Source organism: Pseudophryne corroboree, chromosome 3 (assembly GCF_028390025.1).
Source record: "Pseudophryne corroboree isolate aPseCor3 chromosome 3, aPseCor3.hap2, whole genome shotgun sequence".
Taxonomy (NCBI): Eukaryota; Metazoa; Chordata; class Amphibia; order Anura; family Myobatrachidae; genus Pseudophryne; species Pseudophryne corroboree.
Genome location: NC_086446.1, coordinates 430785701 through 430804254, shown reverse-complemented (window position 1 = coordinate 430804254; position 18554 = coordinate 430785701). Strand labels below are relative to the sequence as shown.

Sequence of the window (18554 nt, the reverse complement as noted above, 5' to 3'; positions counted from 1 at the left end):
TTGAGGTATTTTAGCCAGCCAAGGTGTTTTTATTGCTGCCTCAGGGCGCCCCCCCCCAGCGCCCTGCACCCTCAGTGACCGGAGTGTGAAGTGTGTGAGAGGAGCAATGGCGCACAGCTGCAGTGCTGTGCGCTACCTTGGTGAAGACTGAGTCTTCATGCCGCTGATTTTCCGGACCATCTTCTTGCTTCTGGCTCTGTAAGGGGGACGGCGGCGCGGCTCCGGGACCGAAATCAAGGCTGGGCCTGCGGTCGATCCCTCTGGAGCTAATGGTGTCCAGTAGCCTAAGAAGCCCAATCCGGCTGCAAGCAGGCGAGTTCGCTTCTTCTCCCCTTAGTCCCTCGCTGCAGTGAGCCTGTTGCCAGCAGGTCTCACTGAAAATAAAAAAAATCTAAGACTATTACTTTCTAAGAGCTCAGGAGAGCCCCTAGTGTGCATCCAACCTCGGCCGGGCACGAAATCTAACTGAGGCTTGGAGGAGGGTCATAGTGGGAGGAGCCAGTGCACATCAGGTAGTCTAAGATCTTTCTAGAGTGCCCAGCCTCCTTCGGAGCCCGCTATTCCCCATGGTCCTTACGGAGTTCCCAGCATCCACTAGGACGTCAGAGAAATAATTTATTTAACGAATATCACAGACCGTAATATAAATTATCCAAAAATGGAGGGGCCCATACTCCGGCCATTGAGCCCTAAGTAAGTAGACCCAGTATCATGAGAAGACAGAAAGGAAACTCTGTAATGATCTAACCAGGGGTCTAAAATGCAGAAAATGTGTGTGATGAGTTAGTGATTATACATTATAGGAATTAATAAACAAAGTATGTGGTATCAATGATAGAGCCAAAAGGTTGGGCAAGCAGGTCATTTCCAAGCAGAGGAAACACGTACAATACAATCCACACGTTGCATTCAATGTATTGTTGCAGTCACGCCAAACAGCCCCTCTCGGTGCGCCAGGTCCCGTGAGACACTGCTAATGTCAGGAGTCTTTTTTGCATTTTTCTTTCAACAAAAATGCAACTTAGTTACAACACGATGGACTAGGATGGAACAGGATTAATCTTTTATGTGACACTTGTACCGTATATCTGTGTGAGACTGAGTCTCTGAATATGTATACATTTATAAGTGTACCTTAAGTTAAGTTCAGAGTGGAATGTGATTCTTTACTGCAGCCGCAGCTGTCTGTAGAAGAGGTGGGGTAGCAGCCAGGGGAAAACTGTGGCAATGCCTGCAGCAGGCAGGGAGAGGGACGGCCAAAGATCACTCACCGCAGCACAAGCAATAGAGACCTGAGGGATCAGCGCAAGGGGTTCCAGTCTATAGATAGACCGTTAAAAGATAGACAGTCATTAGGTAGACACCATATGGCAGACAGGGTCAAAAGTTATTACAACTTTTGCCTCATTTACTATCCATGTCACAAACTATTACCTTTCAGTAAAGTTGTGGCGAGTTAAGCGGAGCGAGATACCGAACCCGCAAGGGAATCAATTTAACCAAATTTGGGTTAAAAAGGTTTGAAAACACAAAAAAAATAAGAATTTACTCACCGGTAATTCTATTTCTCGTAGTCCGTAGTGGATGCTGGGTACTTCGTAAGGACCATGGGGTATAGACGGGCTCCGCAGGAGACTGGGCACTCTAAAGAAAGATTAGGTACTATCTGGTGTGCACTGGCTCCTCCCTCTATGCCCCTCCTCCAGACCTCAGTTAGGGAAACTGTGCCCGGAAGAGCTGACATTACTAGGGAAGGATTTGGAATCCCCGGTAAGACTCATACCAGCCACACCAATCACACCGTACAACTTGTGATACTATACCCAGTTAACAGTATGAATAACAAATGAGCCTCAGTAACAGATGGCTCAAACAATAACCCTTTAGTTATGCAATAACTATATACATGTATTGCAGAGAGTCCGCACGTGGGACGGGCTCCCAGCATCCACTACGGACTACGAGAAATAGAATTACCGGTGAGTAAAATCTTATTTTCTCTGACGTCCTAGTGGATGCTGGGTACTCCGTAAGGACCATGGGGATTATACCAAAGCTCCCAAACGGGCGGGAGAGTGCGGATGACTCTGCAGCACCGAATGAGCAAACTCAAGGTCCTCCTCAGCCAGGGTATCAAACTTATAGAATCTTGCAAAAGTGTTTGAACCCGACCAAGTAGCAGCTCGGCAAAGTTGTAAAGCCGAGACCCCTCAGGCAGCCGCCCAAGAAGAGCCCACCTTCCTTGTGGAATGGGCTTTTACAGATTTAGGACGCGGCAGTCCAGCCGCGGAATGTGCAAGTTGAATCGTGCTACAGATCCAGCGAGCAATAGTCTGCTTCGAAGCAGGAGCACCCAGCTTGTTGGGTGCATGCAGGATAAATAGCGAGTCAGTCTTTCTGACTCTAGCCGTCCTGGAAACATAGATTTTCAGGGCCCTGACTACATCCAGTAACTTGGAATCCTCCAAGTCCCGAGTAGCCGCAGGCACCACAATAGGTTGGTTCTAATGAAATGCTGATACCACCTTAGGGAGAAACTGGGGACAAGTCATCAGTTCTGCCCTGTCCATATGGAAAATCAGATATGGGCTTTTACACGACAAAGCCGCTAACTCTAAAACCCGCCTGGCCAACGCCAAGGCCAACAGCATGACCACCTTCCACGTGAGATATTTCTTAACTCCACGGTCTTAAGTGGTTCAAACCAATGTGATTTTAGGAAATCCAACACCACGTTGAGATCCCAAGGTGCCACTGGAGGCACAAAAGTAGGCTGAATATGCAACACTCCCTTAACAAACGTCTGAACTTCAGGCAGTGAAGCCAGTTCTTTCTGAAAGAAAATAGACAGGGCCGAAATCTGGACTTTTATGGAACCCAATTTTAGGCCCATAGTCACTCCTGCCTGTAAGAAGTGCAGAAATCGACCCAGCTGGAATTCTTCCGTTGGGGCCTTCCTGGCCTCACACCAAGCAATATACTTTCGCCATATGCGATGATAATGTTTTGCTGTCACATCCTTCCTAGCCTTTATCAGCGTAGTAATGACTTCATCTGGAATGCCCTTCTACGCTAGGATCCGGCGTTCAACCGCCATGCCGTCAAACGCAGCCGCGGTAAGTCTTGGAACAGACAGGGCCCCTGCTGTAGCAGGTCCTGTGTGAGGGGCAGAGGCCATGGGTCCTTTGAGATCATTTCTTGTAGTTCTGGGTACCAAGATCTTCTTGGCCAATCCGGAACGATGAGTATTGTCCTTACTCCTCTCTTTCTTACTATCCTCAGCACCTTGGGTATGAGAGGAAGAGGCGGGAACACATACACCGACTGGTACACCCTCGTCGTCACCAGAGCGTCCACAGCTATCGCCTGAGGGTCCCTTGACCTGGCGCAATATCTTTTTAGCTTTTTGTTTAGGCGGGACGCCATCATGTCCACCTGTGGTCTTTCCCACCGGTGTTCAATCATCTTGAAGACTTCTGGATGAAGTCCCCACTCTCCCGGGTGGAGGTCGTGCCTGCTGAGGAAGTCTGCTTCCCAGTTGTCCACTCCCGGAATGAACACTGCTGCCAGTGCTATAACGTGATTCTCCGCCCATCGAAGAATTCTTGTGGCTTCTTCCATTGCCATCCTGCTTCTTGTGCCGCCCTGGCGGTTTACATGGGCGACCGCTGTGGTGTTGTCTGACTGAATCAGAACTAGTTGGTTTTGAAGCAGGGGTTCCGCTTGACTCAGGGCGTTGTAAATGGCCCTTACTTCCAGAATATTTATGTGTAGGGAAGTTTCCTGACTCGACCATTGTCCTTGGAAGTTTCTTCCCTGGGTGACTGTCCCCCAACCTCGGAGGCTTGCATCCGTGGTCACCAGGACCCAGTCCTGTATGCCGAATCTGCGGCCTTCAAGCAGATGAGCACTCTGCAGCCACCACAGCAGAGACACCCTGGCCCTCGGGGACAGGGTGATCAACCGATGCATCTGGAGATGCGATCCGGACCACTTGTCCAACAGATCCCACTGAAAGATTCTTGCATGGAATCTGCCGAAAGGAATTGCTTCGTAAGAAGCTACCATCTTTCCCAGGACTCGCGTGCAGTGATGCACCGAGACCTGCTTTGGTTTCAGGAGGTCCCTGACCAGTGATGATAAGTCCTGGGCCTTCTCTTCCGGGAGAAACACCTTCTTCTGTTCTGTGTCCAGAATCATGTCCAAGAACAGCAGACGCTTCGCAGGAATCAGCTGTGACTTTGGCAGAATCCAGCCGTGCTGATGCAGCACTTCCTGAGATAGTGCTACGCTGACTAGCAACTGCTCTTTGGACCTCGCCTTTATAAGGAGATCGTCCAAGTACGGGATAATTATGACTCCTTTCTTTCGGAGGAGCATCATCATTTCAGCCATTACCTTGGTAAATGCCCGCGGTGCCGTGGACAGACCAAACGGCAACGTCTGGAATTGGTAATGACAGTCCTGTACCACAAACCTGAGGTACTCCTGGTGGGGTGGATAAATGGGGACATGCAGGTAAGCATCCTTGATGTCCAATGACACCATAAAATCCCCCTCTTCCAGGCTTGCAATAACCGCCCTGAGCGATTCCATCTTGAACTTGAACTTTCTTATATAAATGTTCAAGGATTTTAAATTTAGAAAGGGCCTCACCGAATCGTATGGTTTCGGTACCACAAACATTGTGGAATAGTAACCCCGTCCCTGTTAAAGGAGGGGAACCTTGATTATCACCTGCTGAAGATACAGCTTGTGAATAGCCGCCAGTACTACCTACCTTTCTCCGAGAGCAGCAGGCAAGGCTGATTTGAGGTAACGGCGAGGAGGAGTCGCCTCGAACTCCAGCTTGTATCCCTGTGATACTACTTGCAGAACCCAGGGATCCACCTGTGAGCGAACCCACTGGTCGCTGACGTTCCGGAGACGCGCCCCCACCGCACCTGGCTCCGCCTGTGGAGCCCCAGCGTCATGCGGTGGACTTAGAGGAAGCGGGGGAGGATTTTTGTTCCTGGGAACTGGCTGTCTGGTGCAGCTTTTTCCCTTGCCTCTGTGCAGAAAAGAAGCACCTCTGAACCGCTTCCCTTTCTGGGGCCGAAAGGACTGTACCTGATAGTACGGTGCTTTCTTAGGCTGTGAGGAAACCGGAGGTAAAAATGTCAACTTCCCAGCTGTTGCCGTGGATACGAGGTCCGAGAGACAATTCCCAAACAATTCCTCACCTTTGTAATGCAAAACCTTCATGTGCCTTTTAGAATCAGCATCACCTGTCCACTGCCGAGTCCATAATACTCTCCTGGCAGAAATGGACATTGCATTAATTCTAGATGCCAGCCGGCAAATATCCCTCTGTGCATCTCTCATATATAAGACGACGTCTTTAAAATGCTCTATGGTTAGCAAAATCGTATCCCTGTCAAGAGTATCAATATTATCTGACAGGGAATCAGACCAAGCTGCGGCAGCACTACACATCCAAGCTGACGCAATTGCAGGTCTCAATATAGTACCTGAGTGTGTATATACAGACTTCAGGATAGCTTCCTGCTTTCTATCCGCAGGCTCCTTTAAGGCGGCCGTATCCTGTGACGGCAGTGCCACCTTTTTTGACAAGCGTGTGAGCGTCTTATCCACCCTAGGGGATGTCTCCCACCGTAACCTGTCCTCTGGCGGGAAAGGGTACGCCATTACTAATTGTTTTGAAATCACCAGTTTCTTATCGGGGGAAGCCCACGCTTCTTCACACACCTCATTCAACTCATCTGAAGGGGGAAAAACCACCGGCTGATTTTTCTCCCCAAACATTATACCCTTTTTAGTGGTACCTGGGTTAATGTCAGAAATGTGCAACACATCTTTCATTGCCGTAATCATGCATCGGATGGCCCTAGTGGAATGTACATTAGTCTCGTCCTCGTCGACACTGGAGTCGAACTCCGTGTCGACATCTGTGTCTGCCATCTGAGGTAGCGGGCATTTTTGAGCCCCTGATGGCCTTTGAGACGCCTGGGCAGGCCCTGGCTGAGAAGCCGGCTGTTCCACAGCTGTTATGTCGTCAAAACTTTTATGCAAGGAGCCGACACTGTCATGCAATACCTTCCACATGTCCACCCACTCTGGTGTCGGCCCCGCAGGGGGTGACATCACACTTATCGGCACCTGCTCCGCCTCCACATAAGCCTCCTCATCAAACATGTCGACACAGCCGTACCGACACACCGCACACACACAGGGAATGTTCTGACTGAGGACAGGACCCCACTAAGTCCTTAGGGGAGACAGAGAGAGAGTATGCCAGCACACACCACAGTGCTATATATCACAGGGATGCACACTATACTGAGTGATTTTTCCCAATAGCTGCTATAACACAATTTGCGCCTAAATTTATGTGCCCCCCCCCCCCCTCTCTCTTTTTTACCCTTATTGTAGTGTACACTGCAGGGGAGAGCCTGGGGAACGTCCTTACAGCGGAGCTGTGAAGAGAAAATGGCGCCGGTGTTCTGAGGGAGATAGGCCCTGCCCCTTTTTCGGCTGACTTCTCCCGCTTTTTTCATATAGTGTATGGCGGGGGATTATGCACATATACAGTATTATACACTGTATTATGTGCTTTTAGCCATGGTAAGGTACTCTAATTGCTGCCCAGGGCACCCCCTCCCCAGCGCCCTGCACCCATCAGTGACCGGAGTGTGTGGTGTGCAGAGGGAGCAATGGCGCACAGCTGCAGTGCTGTGCGCTACCTTAATGAAGACCGAAGTCTTCAGCCGCCAATTTTTCCCCTTCTCTTTGTTCTTCTGGCTCTGCGAGGGGGACGGCGGCGCGTCGGGACCGGACGGCTGAGGCTGGGACTGTGTTCGATCCCTCTGGAGCTAATGGTGTCCAGTAGCCTAAGAAGCCCAAGCTAGCTGCAAGCAGGTAGGTTCGCTTCTCTCCCCTCAGTCCCACGAAGCAGTGATTCTGTTGCCAGCAGATCTCACTGAAAATAAAAAACCTAACAAATACTTTCTTTTTCTAGAAGCTCAGGAGAGCCCCTAGTGTGCAACCAGCTCTGGCCGGGCACAGATACTAACTGAGGTCTGGAGGAGGGGCATAGAGGGAGGAGCCAGTGCACACCAGATATAGTACCTGATCTTTCTTTTAAGAGTGCCCAATCTCCTGCGGAGCCCGTCTATACCCCATGGTCCTTACGGAGTACCCAGCATCCACTAGGACGTCCGAGAAATAAAAATATTTTTTTTTGGTGTCTTACTTATGACCCTGTCTGACTTTTGACTGTCAACCATATGGTGTCTACCTACTGAGTGTCTATCTTTTAACTATGTGCTATACCACACCCCAGCGCAAGTGCTGGACTCAGGTGAGCTGTTACAAACAGTTTTATATTTTCCTCACAGCAATTTTATGGAGATATATTCTTCTAAATAATCTCAACATATTTTAGCTGGCTTATAGGACGTACTGTTTAAGAGGATTGACCATGGTCACATATTCTCTACATATTTATTTAGTCATCACTTTATTTATTGTTTACATTTTAAAGCTAAAGAAATTTAGGTGACAATGCTATAAAAATTAAACCGTATACTAAGGGTGTAGTATGGTATGCCGGTGCCCAGGCTCCCGGCGACCAGCATACCGGCCCCGGGAGCCCGACCGTCGGCATACCGACAGCATGGCAAGCGCAAATGAGCCCCTTGCGGGCTCGCTGCGCTTGCCACGCTGCAGGCACGGTGGCATTATTCTCTCTCCAGGGGGGTCGTGGACCCCCACGAGGGAGAATACCTGTCGGTGTGCTGGGTGTCGGGATTCCGGCGAAGGTATACTGTGCGCCGGGATCCCGACATTCGGCATACTGAAGACCACCCGTATACTAAGCCTATTTTTAATACACTAAAACTACTACTATTTTAGATACTTACTTACTATTCTAGAGGATTGGTTGACATAATATATTCTCCTAAAATGGTTTGCTCTAGTTAATAGATTTACTAAATCTACCTTATGTTAGAACTATTAATAACCAAATAATTGTATCTGTGAACACTTTCAAATAACATATAAAAAATATTGTTTATTTATGGTCATAATGAAGCAATATGACATCCCTTTAATTAGTAGTCATAATTAGACCTTTTTTTTATATCATCTTAAAACACCAATGTTGCTCTTTATAAACACAAAATAGTCATAATTTACTATAAAGGATACAAAGAGTCACACAGTTGATTCAAATACTTTTTAAATCACCTTTCCTTATGTCTTTTTCACATCTTTCTGATATTTTAATATCTCGCTAAAGTTTTTAGCTATCTTTTAGTAAATGTTAATAAAAATTATATTTTAAAGAAATTATTTGTGCACTGCTTAGAGACAAGTTTTCTCTCTTGTTTGCCTCTTCATGTATGAATCGTTTTTAATGGTTGTACCCACTCTAACACTGAAACATAATAATTAATAACGAACTTTAAGAGGGGCCTCTTTTCTCTGCCAAATCACAATCAGCCGGTGCAGGGGGCATGTGTATTTGAATACTACAGGTGGACATGGAACTTGGAAGACATCTCAAACTCAAAGACTATTTTTCTGGCTTTGTTAATACCAATAGTAAGTGCTCTGATCCTAAACCTTTCAACTTGGAAAAAAAATAAAAATTTTGTTCCTCCCTGTACTAATCCTCCAATTCACACCTTTATGAGATTATTTAAAAGAGATACAGTACCTTTTATACAGAATCAGAAAAGTGTCTTACCCCAACATGAAAACTATGAGCCAATGATTTTTGGATGGTGGATATACAATGGTGTCCTTACTCAGCTTTGCTTTCAGCATGACGCATTCACTAGACTGGCACCAGACTTCACACTATGACTACTGTACTATACTAAACATAGCACTTTCAACTGCACAAAATTGACACAAATATTTGTATAAAACTAGAATAATATTACTAAAAATTTTCGCAGAATACCAGGGGAAAAGTAGTAAAGAGCAAGAAGACTAATCAAGATTGCTGTCTATACAGAATACTGACAATATGGCTAATGAGAAAAAATATCAAGTCATACAGAGGGCCGTCGAGAAGGGAGGTACTAATTACCTGGGCCAGAACCTGATGGAGGGGGCCCTGTTGGGGGCTGGGTCCGCCACCACACCACCTCCCCCACCCCCCAAGTCCTTGCCTGGCAGCAGGAGCTCTTCTCCTCAGTCTATCACGTGCTGCTGTGTACTGGGTTACAGTGAGGCCGGAGAGGCAGCCTGTGTGCGAGGGGGAGCGTTTTTGCACTCCCCCTCGATTTGCCTCTGGCTGAGGGGCTCACAGCGCCCCCCTCCCCCATTCATTGCGAGGTACTGCTTTGCAACGCTGCAAATACTTTTATCTTTCACGATTAGGTCACACACCCAAAATATTACCTGGCACAGCAGAGCTCTCTACAGCACTGGTCATACATAATATAGCGATCTGCTGTATGACATATATGACAAACAACAATGTACATTATGACATGATTTCCCACTTTTAGCTGCATTGTATCATGTCGGTCTTTAATTTGGAATATCTTTATTATATAAATTTTAGCACAGAGGCTCTTCCCTGTCTTGAAACCAAGCTTTCTATGAAAAACACATATCTTGTGAAAGTGACATGAAATACTCACTCCTTCTACCAGGACTAGCTGTGTCCTTCCTACAGCTCTCTTGTTGACCCGTTCAGCCTCCTCTCTGAAGACTGCAATGAGCTCCTCCAGTCTCCTTTTCTTCACCTCAGCTGGGACATCATCACTCAGCCTGTGATATGCTCTTGTTTTCTAATGCAGAAAGTAGATTTCTCTTACTTTGAATACACAAAACTTAATTCCTAAAAAATATCAAGCATGTATCCAAGTCACCTTTCTCATGCTATATGCGAATAGGAAAGCAGCATTGTAGGACACTTCACGCAACAGTGATACCGTTTGTTGGTGATCTTCCTCTGTCTCCTGGCAGAAGCCAGTTATGAAATCACTGCTGAGACTGACCCCTATTAGAAAGAAATACACTATTCAGTATTTATCATGACCTTAAAAGAACCTAAAAAACACAGCGGTGATACCCGCACTGGTAATGTACTGTACTATTTTCCCATTAAGAATCATTACTCCTAAATATACGCTAACTTGCGGTCTGGACATAATTGTCTGAATTATGTTGAAATATTATAGGAAGAGGAACACCTAATAAACTTTGCTAAATTTGTTATAGACACCTGACAGTATACACTGAAACCATTAAACCTTTATAATTTTTTTAGGAGACAGGGAGGGAACCATTATTAGCCCCTGAGGAAGACAAGTAGAGCTTACTGTCACATATGTATCCACAGTGCGGAAGCCCAACTCTGCAGCAGCAAAAAAAAGAAAATATTAGGTGGAGAGACTACCGCTGATCACCAGATATTAACCCTATGTACTACAGAAAAATAATGTTGTCCAGGCAATGGGGAAGATCTCATCCTGTCTACCAAAATTTAAGGTGCAACTATTTTAATAAAAAGGGGTGGTGGGTACCTTTTTTCAAATGACAGGGACCCTCAGTACTTATCACACACTACAGAAAATAGCAGTGGAGGGGAGGGGAGGGGAGGGGAGGGGGGGGGGGGGGGAATACGTGCCCTATCACCTTTATAATGACTCCAGCAATTATTTATATATACATATATATATATATATATATATATATATTTATACACATATATATATATATATATATATATATATATACACATACATACACACACATATATATATATACACATACCTATGTGTATGTGTGAGAGAGTGAGGGAGTGCAGGATTATACACTGGACAACATATTCAGCAGCAATTCTTAACATATATATTACCTGAATAATATGTGGTAAGCTCAGACAGCGCTGAAATATGTTTTGCTGTCTCCACCTTCGGACAGAGTAATGCTCTCTGGATTCCTAATTCTCACGGGAGTCCGGATATATATATATATATATATGTATGTATATATATATATATATATATATATATATATACATACATACATACATACATACATACACACACACACACACAGACACAGTAAATGTGACGGAGGTGACTTTCCTGTGACAAGATGTCATTGAGTACAGAAATCAGCCGGTTTGTCAGCACTGACCAGAAAGACTCCAAAGAATACCATGATCAATACTGTGTGTCAATCTATCAATATATTTTGTAGTAGCAGCATTGCGCATAAGTACTTAACAGTTGCAGTTTGTCCCACTGTCCCCTCTACTTATCTGTGCCTTAGTATTTTACATTGGATCACTTGACATGGAATGACCCAAACCTTTAGATAAACTGTAGTCATCAAGATAGACACAATTTTGCACTTGAAAGATCACCAACCTGGGACCTGCTCCCGGATATTATGTATCAGATCCAAATAAGCTTCCCGATTATATCTGTAGAACAAACAAGGGCAATGTTTTACCATATGGTAGATAAAGAGTAAATGAAAGCTTGAAAACAGACAATTTATTTGCTATAATAATTTAATAATATTTTTAACTGTTTGAAAAGGCATAAAAAAGTGGTTAGTGAAAGGACATGACGTGAAATTTAAAGAGGGTAGGTCCTCATTATCCTCATCTGAGCAACTCTTTTGGGTCTTTGCTGTGCATGGCACCTGCATACGTCTAGATTACTGAAATTCTGCTTTTTCTGAAAACCTTTTTGTAGGAATTGGAACATAAGAAATAGACAAAAGAAAATGTTCTGTGCAAACCAGCATTGCTCACAACAAAGTAGGTGAAATAACCATGTCTCCAACAATGACAGAGACTAGACATTTTAGCTCTCTGGGCGAGATAGATCTGGGCCGTAAGTAGGGGTGTACGGCGTGTGCTCTGCCCATAGCGCTGCAGGGTATGGGACGCCGTTGGCAGCACTTGTCAATTATGAACTAATTACTTTCACTTGCAGCTTCCCCCCTTTTTAAAGCCAGCATCTCCTGACCGCCCCTGTCTCCTACCCCTTTTGTCGCTAATACTGTATGTATACAGCATTTCTGGACTTGACTTGAGAGCACTTTGTTGTTCAGTTGCACTGTCCTTTATTACATTTCGGCCAGGAGTCAAACCCTTTGCCTATGACACTGCAGTCGGACACTATAGTCATTGAGCTATCTGCCCTTGCACAGAAATCTAGAGAATCCTAAGCTGAAGAGTTTTTACTATTTGAAGCTTACCTTGTACTTTGTGAAAGGGTAATCAGTGAGCAGCTGGGCAGATCTATGTAGTGTGTGGCTGCAAGGGATTGGATGTGTGGCTGCACTCTGCATGGATCTGCTCAACTTTATTGTGTGTGTGTGTGTGTGTGTGTGTGTGTGTGTGTGTGTGTGTGCGTGTGCGTGTGCGTGTGTTTTTGTCATGCCTCTTCCACAGGCAATCTGAGACTAATTATAAGTCAGCACAAGATATCATGCAAATTTGAGAGGATTATGTTTCCTTGAGCAATGTGTCACTATGGAACCCATGGAGTTGATGACAGGCCTAAGGGTACACTGGAAGGCAAAGCAAAGTAAAAGCTGGTGGTCTATCTAAACTGAAATGTGAACATACGAACCCTTGTGGCGGGATGTAATAGAGTCTGAAATCGGTGGAGGTGCGGGATGCCGGCCGATCTCAGATGTTTTTATAAAAGGGCAATCACTTGCAAGGCATGGAGTCCGAGACCGACCAGCATACCCCACCTCCGGAGATCTCGGACTCCATTACATTACGCCGTTGAATTAAATGGATGTCAAAAATACCACTTTCCTTGTCAAATGCATAATTAAACTGTCTGAGTCCATCTTCATGCAAATAAACATAGTAGGCTTTTATATTCAAACCTGGTTAGAATGAACAGTCCCTCTAGGACATTGGAGAAAATCATAATATCCCAGAAAACCTGAGGTTCCAGATTAAGACAGATGATTAATCCATTCAGGATGTTGAAGCGATTGGTTTATATGTGACTTAAAGGGTGAGATTCAAATGACATATCACGCCCAATTTCCTTTCTAAAATGATCTCCGTTATCGCGCATATTGCGCCCATAGTAACCAGGTTTACTATGTAAAGGGTTGGGGGCCTCGCTACTCCGGGGGTAGCGAGCTGGAATAATGATACAACGTCCCTGAGGGCAGAAACAGAACGAGTGTGGAAAGGGGTGAAAAGAATTGAATCCCGCCCAAAGAGTCTGCATATGTAAAAGGATTAAAAAAAAGTTTCACGAATCCATCAGAGAATTGGGTCTGGCACCTTAGTTGAGTTTTCATAAGTTGGACAAGAACCTAGACAAGTCATTGATGTGGCTAAAGCTAGCCCAAGCTTATAGTCCATATTTAGTCTCCACTATCTTGAACAATTCTAAATAAAGTATTTAACTACATTGTTGCTAAGGAGCATGTCTGGGACATTATAGGTTGGTCCTAGACTGTTTGCTTCTCAAGGGATGAAAGGAGTTTTTCTGCTGAAAACCAATGTGCGGTCAAGTTGCAGCTGGTGAATAGAAATTGTGGCATAGCTGTAGTCACTTTGGAAGCTTTGGTGAATGCAAAAGAGAACTGCTAATTACATCAGTCTCAACAGAATCTGTGACCGGCACTGTTGCATCAACGGCTGAGAGACAAGAACCCGGCAAAGACGAACTACTGACTGGGCCGAGTACAATAAGTACCAGCTTTTATTTTTGCCTTTCACTGGAATCTCTAATACAGGTTTGTGCATGAATTTATTCAAGTGCAAAACCATCAAGCACTTCAGCTGTGTGCAACATTAATTACACAGGATCTAATCTATTTATTAGTTGGTTCAATAAGTAACGAGACAATGTGAAAATACATGCAGATATAATAGTACATCTTTATTTGAGAATCTTCTAGTTTATATCACTATGTATTGTAGAAAAAGATAGATATACACACTCCAGCGCTAAGGAGAGTACCACATTCACAAAATATATTCAGAACACTCCATGCAAAAAAACTTATCAGCAGTGTGGATAATAAGTCAATCAGTAATACTTAACGTTATGGAAGTAATCAACACAAATGTAGAATGGTCTTAATCCGTAGATTTCCACAGTTTACCATGTGAAAAGAACAAAAAATATAATAGTGCAGATTATTTAAGGCAAGATTCAAATTTTATTGCAGGGATCCACTTACAAACATAAGGTTTGGTTTGAGCCTGATATTATTCCTGTAGTGGCAATTTCAGCATCTAGCAGTTGATGTTCGAGGGATTCCAACACTCACTTCCAGAATGTGAATGCTGTAACAGACCTACGATCTATAGCCATGCAGGGTGTCCGTCCAAAAGCCACGCTATCAGGAAGTCACCTATGCTGCTTTGCCATTGGGGAACCCGTTATGCTGTGTTTTTTCAAGTGTTTGTAAGTGCATATTTGTAGTAAAAAATTTTTGCTGCTTTTACATACTTGCACTATCTATATTTCTTTTCTGTGGTATCATACACCTTATCATGGAGTCAACTTGAAGGATCCAAAGTATACCTGGAATCGATGCAACTGCTAGATGCTGAAATTGCCACTACAGGAATAATATCAGGCTCAAACCAAACCTTATGTTTGTAAGTGGATCCCTGCACTAAAATTTGAATCTTGCCTTAAATAATCTGCACTATTATATTTTTTGTTCTTTTCACACGGTAAACTGTGGAAATCTACGGATTAAGACCATTCTACATTTGTGTTGATTACTTCCCTAACGTTAAGTATTACTGATTGACTTATTATCCACACTGGTGATAAGTTTTTTTGCATGGAGTGTTCTGAATATATTTTGTAAATGTGGTACTCTCCTTAGCGCTGGAGTGTGTATATCTATCTTTTTCTTCTATTCACTGTTTTCTGAGTAACCTGGATGCACTACTCTGATATACATAACTAGCTGCAATATAGGGGGTTTTCTTGCGCACCAAAATTGGAAACAGATTTTTTGTTCACTATGTATTGTACAATACTGAACATAAACTGGTGATAAATCAGTGTTTATGGGACTACAGTATTTTGATTTGTCACTCGTAGGAATTATAGCGATACCTCGTTATGTTTATAAATGTAATAATGAATGCCTTGGAATAAAGAGCTAAGTGCTAAAAATATTTTATTAGCATACTATTTCATGAATATTTTTCAAATGTTTTGTGACGTGTAATAAATATTTTACTTTGATGGTGCGCATATCACTCACGTTGGATTTGACAGTGCTTTTTTTTCCAATTTTTTACGTAAACCAATAGTCTGTGACGTGCGTTTCTGTGGACAGGAAAAAGGCACTATTCTACCTCTGGTGTCCCTATTTTGTATTTCACTGATTCACATATAGTGGCGCTTGAAAGTTTGTGAACCCTTTGGCCTAAAATTATTTTCCAAATAAAAAAAATGAGCATGTCTAATTTTTTTGTTTCATTTGGTTCTCTTTACTTTCAGGACATGTGAAAATCTAAGGTAGTTTTAGGCCAAATTTCAGCAGAAATATAGAACATTTTGAAGGATTAAAAAACTTTTAAGCATCACTGTATAGAGAAGGTGCACTGCTTCTCCACAACATTTCCTAATGTCTAAAAAAAAAATGGTCACTTATAACCTGAAGCCCATGAGTCTTGGGGGTTGTCAATCAATCTTAATAGGTATGAAATAGAATGAATTTGGTATCTGGCCTTGGCATACAGGATTTATGCTGTATTGCCATGGTTCCCAATGGCAGTGTCAAATGTGGTTGTGGAAGCACCTTCTCTGTGGATTCTGTTCTGTGTATAACATAACTCCAAGGAGAGGTATACAGGGAGACTAAACTCAGCATTCCCGGAGACCTGCATAGCTCTTGAAATGGCTGCCAGACATCTCTGCAAAGAAGGAAGGTGAGGGAGGAGCAGCCCAGTGCAGGAAGACCTCAGCAGAATGGCGCACTGGGCTGGGGGAGGGGCCGCTGGGGAAGCGCTGACCTTCCCTTGTTGACATCCACCACTGGTTCCCTGGACTGTAATTTGAGTTCCCAGTGCCAGGTTACACAATGGTCTGGGATCATGTCAGCACTTCTGGTCCGTCTCCCGCAACCGACGGCATAGGACTGCTGCGATCACGGGTCCTGCATGCGGGAACCCACATTACCTTGTCCCCCACGGTTTCGGGGTGCCCCTGGGAGCCTCTGCTAGTAGAAGGTGCCAGGGTTCCATCAAAATCACAGAGCTGTGACTGGTGTCGTGGTGCCAGTGGGGGTGATGGATCATCAGTGCTGGCATCCCATGGACTGCCAAGCGCTGTATGCTCATGTAAAAAAGTAAAAATAGAAAGTGAAAAATCAATTTTAAAAGCTTGGGCTACATGATGCAGCGCCACTATTCAGTGGTGAACAGCTCCTGCTGGCACCAAACAAACACTGAAGAGCCTGAGCTGTGGGCCGTGGTATGATGGGAGAAGCACCCAGTGCATCCTGGGGGGCTCAAAGCTTTGCTGTTCGGTGCCTGATCCTGGCATACCCAAAGGTTAACCCTGTGGAGACCATAGACCCTGAAGAAGAAATAACTGTGGTCCAGCAAGGCGAGTGGCTTGTGGCCCCTTGTCATAGACATGGGCTCCAAAGAGTTAAATTCACACAACAAAAATCCACAGAGAAAACAAGCAATCTCTGTTGTATCCTGCAGCACTCTATGGCCAAGAAAGGGGGGCTGTGCTAGGTCAGAGAAATGGATTGGTGGAGTACAGATGGAGCCAGCGTTATCTTTACTGGCTGTGGCGCAGGCGTGCACTCCCGACGTGACTAAGCAATCCGTCCGCCTAGTCACGCCGGGAGTGCATGGAGACGCTTCCCATTGTAAGAGACTCTGTCTGGATGCGCGGGCCCGCCCGAATGGGGACGCTCTCCATTCAAGTGAATGGGGAGAGTCTCCCATCTTGGCGTGCGCGCCCGTTCAGACGTAGACGCTCACAGTGACTAGGCGTCACAGAGGGAGCGACAATAACAGAGGCTCCATCTATAGATGGGGGTTATAAGGGAAGAAAAGGATGGGTGCCTTGATTTATAGAGAATTAAATTTAACCAGGTGTATGTGTCCACTGCAGATTAAGAAATTAGTGCCAGGAGGCAAACCCTAAACCTACTTTTTCAATTATGGTCAAGGTTTTTGGGGGTTTTTATTTGTTTTCTTAATATTAATCTTTAGTTGTCATGACACTTCCTGATCTTTGAATAGTACATAGAAACACATCTGTTGAAACTACTTTGCTTGTGCACTGATACTCAAAATGTCAAAGAACAAAATTGGGAATTGTGCTTGGTGCAGTGTAATCTTTGAAATAGACATAGTAAAGACAAAAATGTATATTCAATACTCATCTTGTGTCCTCAGAGACATCACAGTACTTCCATTTTATTGTGTATTTGAAGTAAAGTGTAGGTATGGACATTGAAGGTACACATCCCGTAGCGAGGAAATCCTTTGAAGATTCTATTAATAGTAATACTAATTTTGCTATATGCTTAAAGAAAATGTCAAAGAACAAAGAAAGCATGCTCACCCCCTGCGCATGGATTCTAGAACTCTGTTACTTCCACTTTGTGCAGGAATGTGGATTTGTTTGCAAATGTTACGTCGCTCTCGTATCAACTGGAGAACCTAGAATAACAAAAATGGAAGGTAAGGTAGGTAATAAGCAGTAGGTAGAACGCATAACATGCAATCTAAGTCATGAGAGAGCTGGGAGTTCCATAATAATGACGTATTATCTCAGAAATATTACATGCGTCCTCAGATATATTATTACGTATATTGCGTATATTTTTTTTTTAAATTCAGTACTTTTTTTATTAGTTTTCAGATTAACATTAAACACATTACAAAACAAAACAAAACAAAAAACACAAAAAAAACAACAACAGTACAACCCACAGTAGATCCCCAGCCCAGGGAATACGCAGATTCTCCTGTCCACTAGGGACCAATTATCATAGTTATCATAGAACACCGGTGCAGGCCTAACTTCCGAAACATAGGTTGTACTTTAGAATCAGTATTGCATGCTAACAAGGCGCATATAAATCAATGAAAGCTGTATATGGATATCTATGGCAGCACATCATAAATTTGAGCTGATTTCAGAGCTAAAGCAATGGCAGGGGAACGGGAACGGGAATGGCTGACCGCGGGCGCAGGGGATAACATAGAGAAAAGAGGCAGTGTACCCAGTGCAGATTAAAAGTCACACACCCACTCTAATCCCTTGCAGCATATCTAAACACCTCGGGTTCCAGAAAGCGGGGACTCAAGCCATCGACCCCACAGGTCCTGATATTTTTTCTCCGCTTTTCTAGCTAGGTATACATATTTCTCGTGAGAGGCCGTATCGTTTACAAGAGAGACCCATGATCGCAGTGTGGGTGCATCTCTGGCTAGCCAAAGCCTAGCGATACACACCTTGGCCAGGCCGCACAGATTAATTACATATCGTTTGGCAGGGGGGTCCAGGGCATCCTCCTCCACAGCAGATAACACA

The 18554-nt window shown here is 44.3% G+C and overlaps 1 protein-coding gene across 8 annotated transcripts in view; it reads right to left on the bottom strand.

The window, feature by feature from the left end:
* The window catches only part of CDK5RAP1 (CDK5 regulatory subunit associated protein 1), a 161835-nt gene that overhangs the window by 43854 nt on the left and 99427 nt on the right, over window positions 1-18554 (bottom strand). For all 8 annotated transcript variants that reach the window (XM_063960398.1, XM_063960396.1, XM_063960395.1 and 5 more), the window contains 4 exons: window positions 17580-17677; window positions 11400-11455; window positions 9891-10021; window positions 9660-9809 (listed from right to left, as the gene is read on the bottom strand). In XM_063960398.1, the coding sequence (XP_063816468.1) occupies window positions 9660-9809; window positions 9891-10021; window positions 11400-11455; window positions 17580-17677 (435 nt within the window). The remainder of the gene's footprint in view (window positions 1-9659; window positions 9810-9890; window positions 10022-11399; window positions 11456-17579; window positions 17678-18554) is intronic.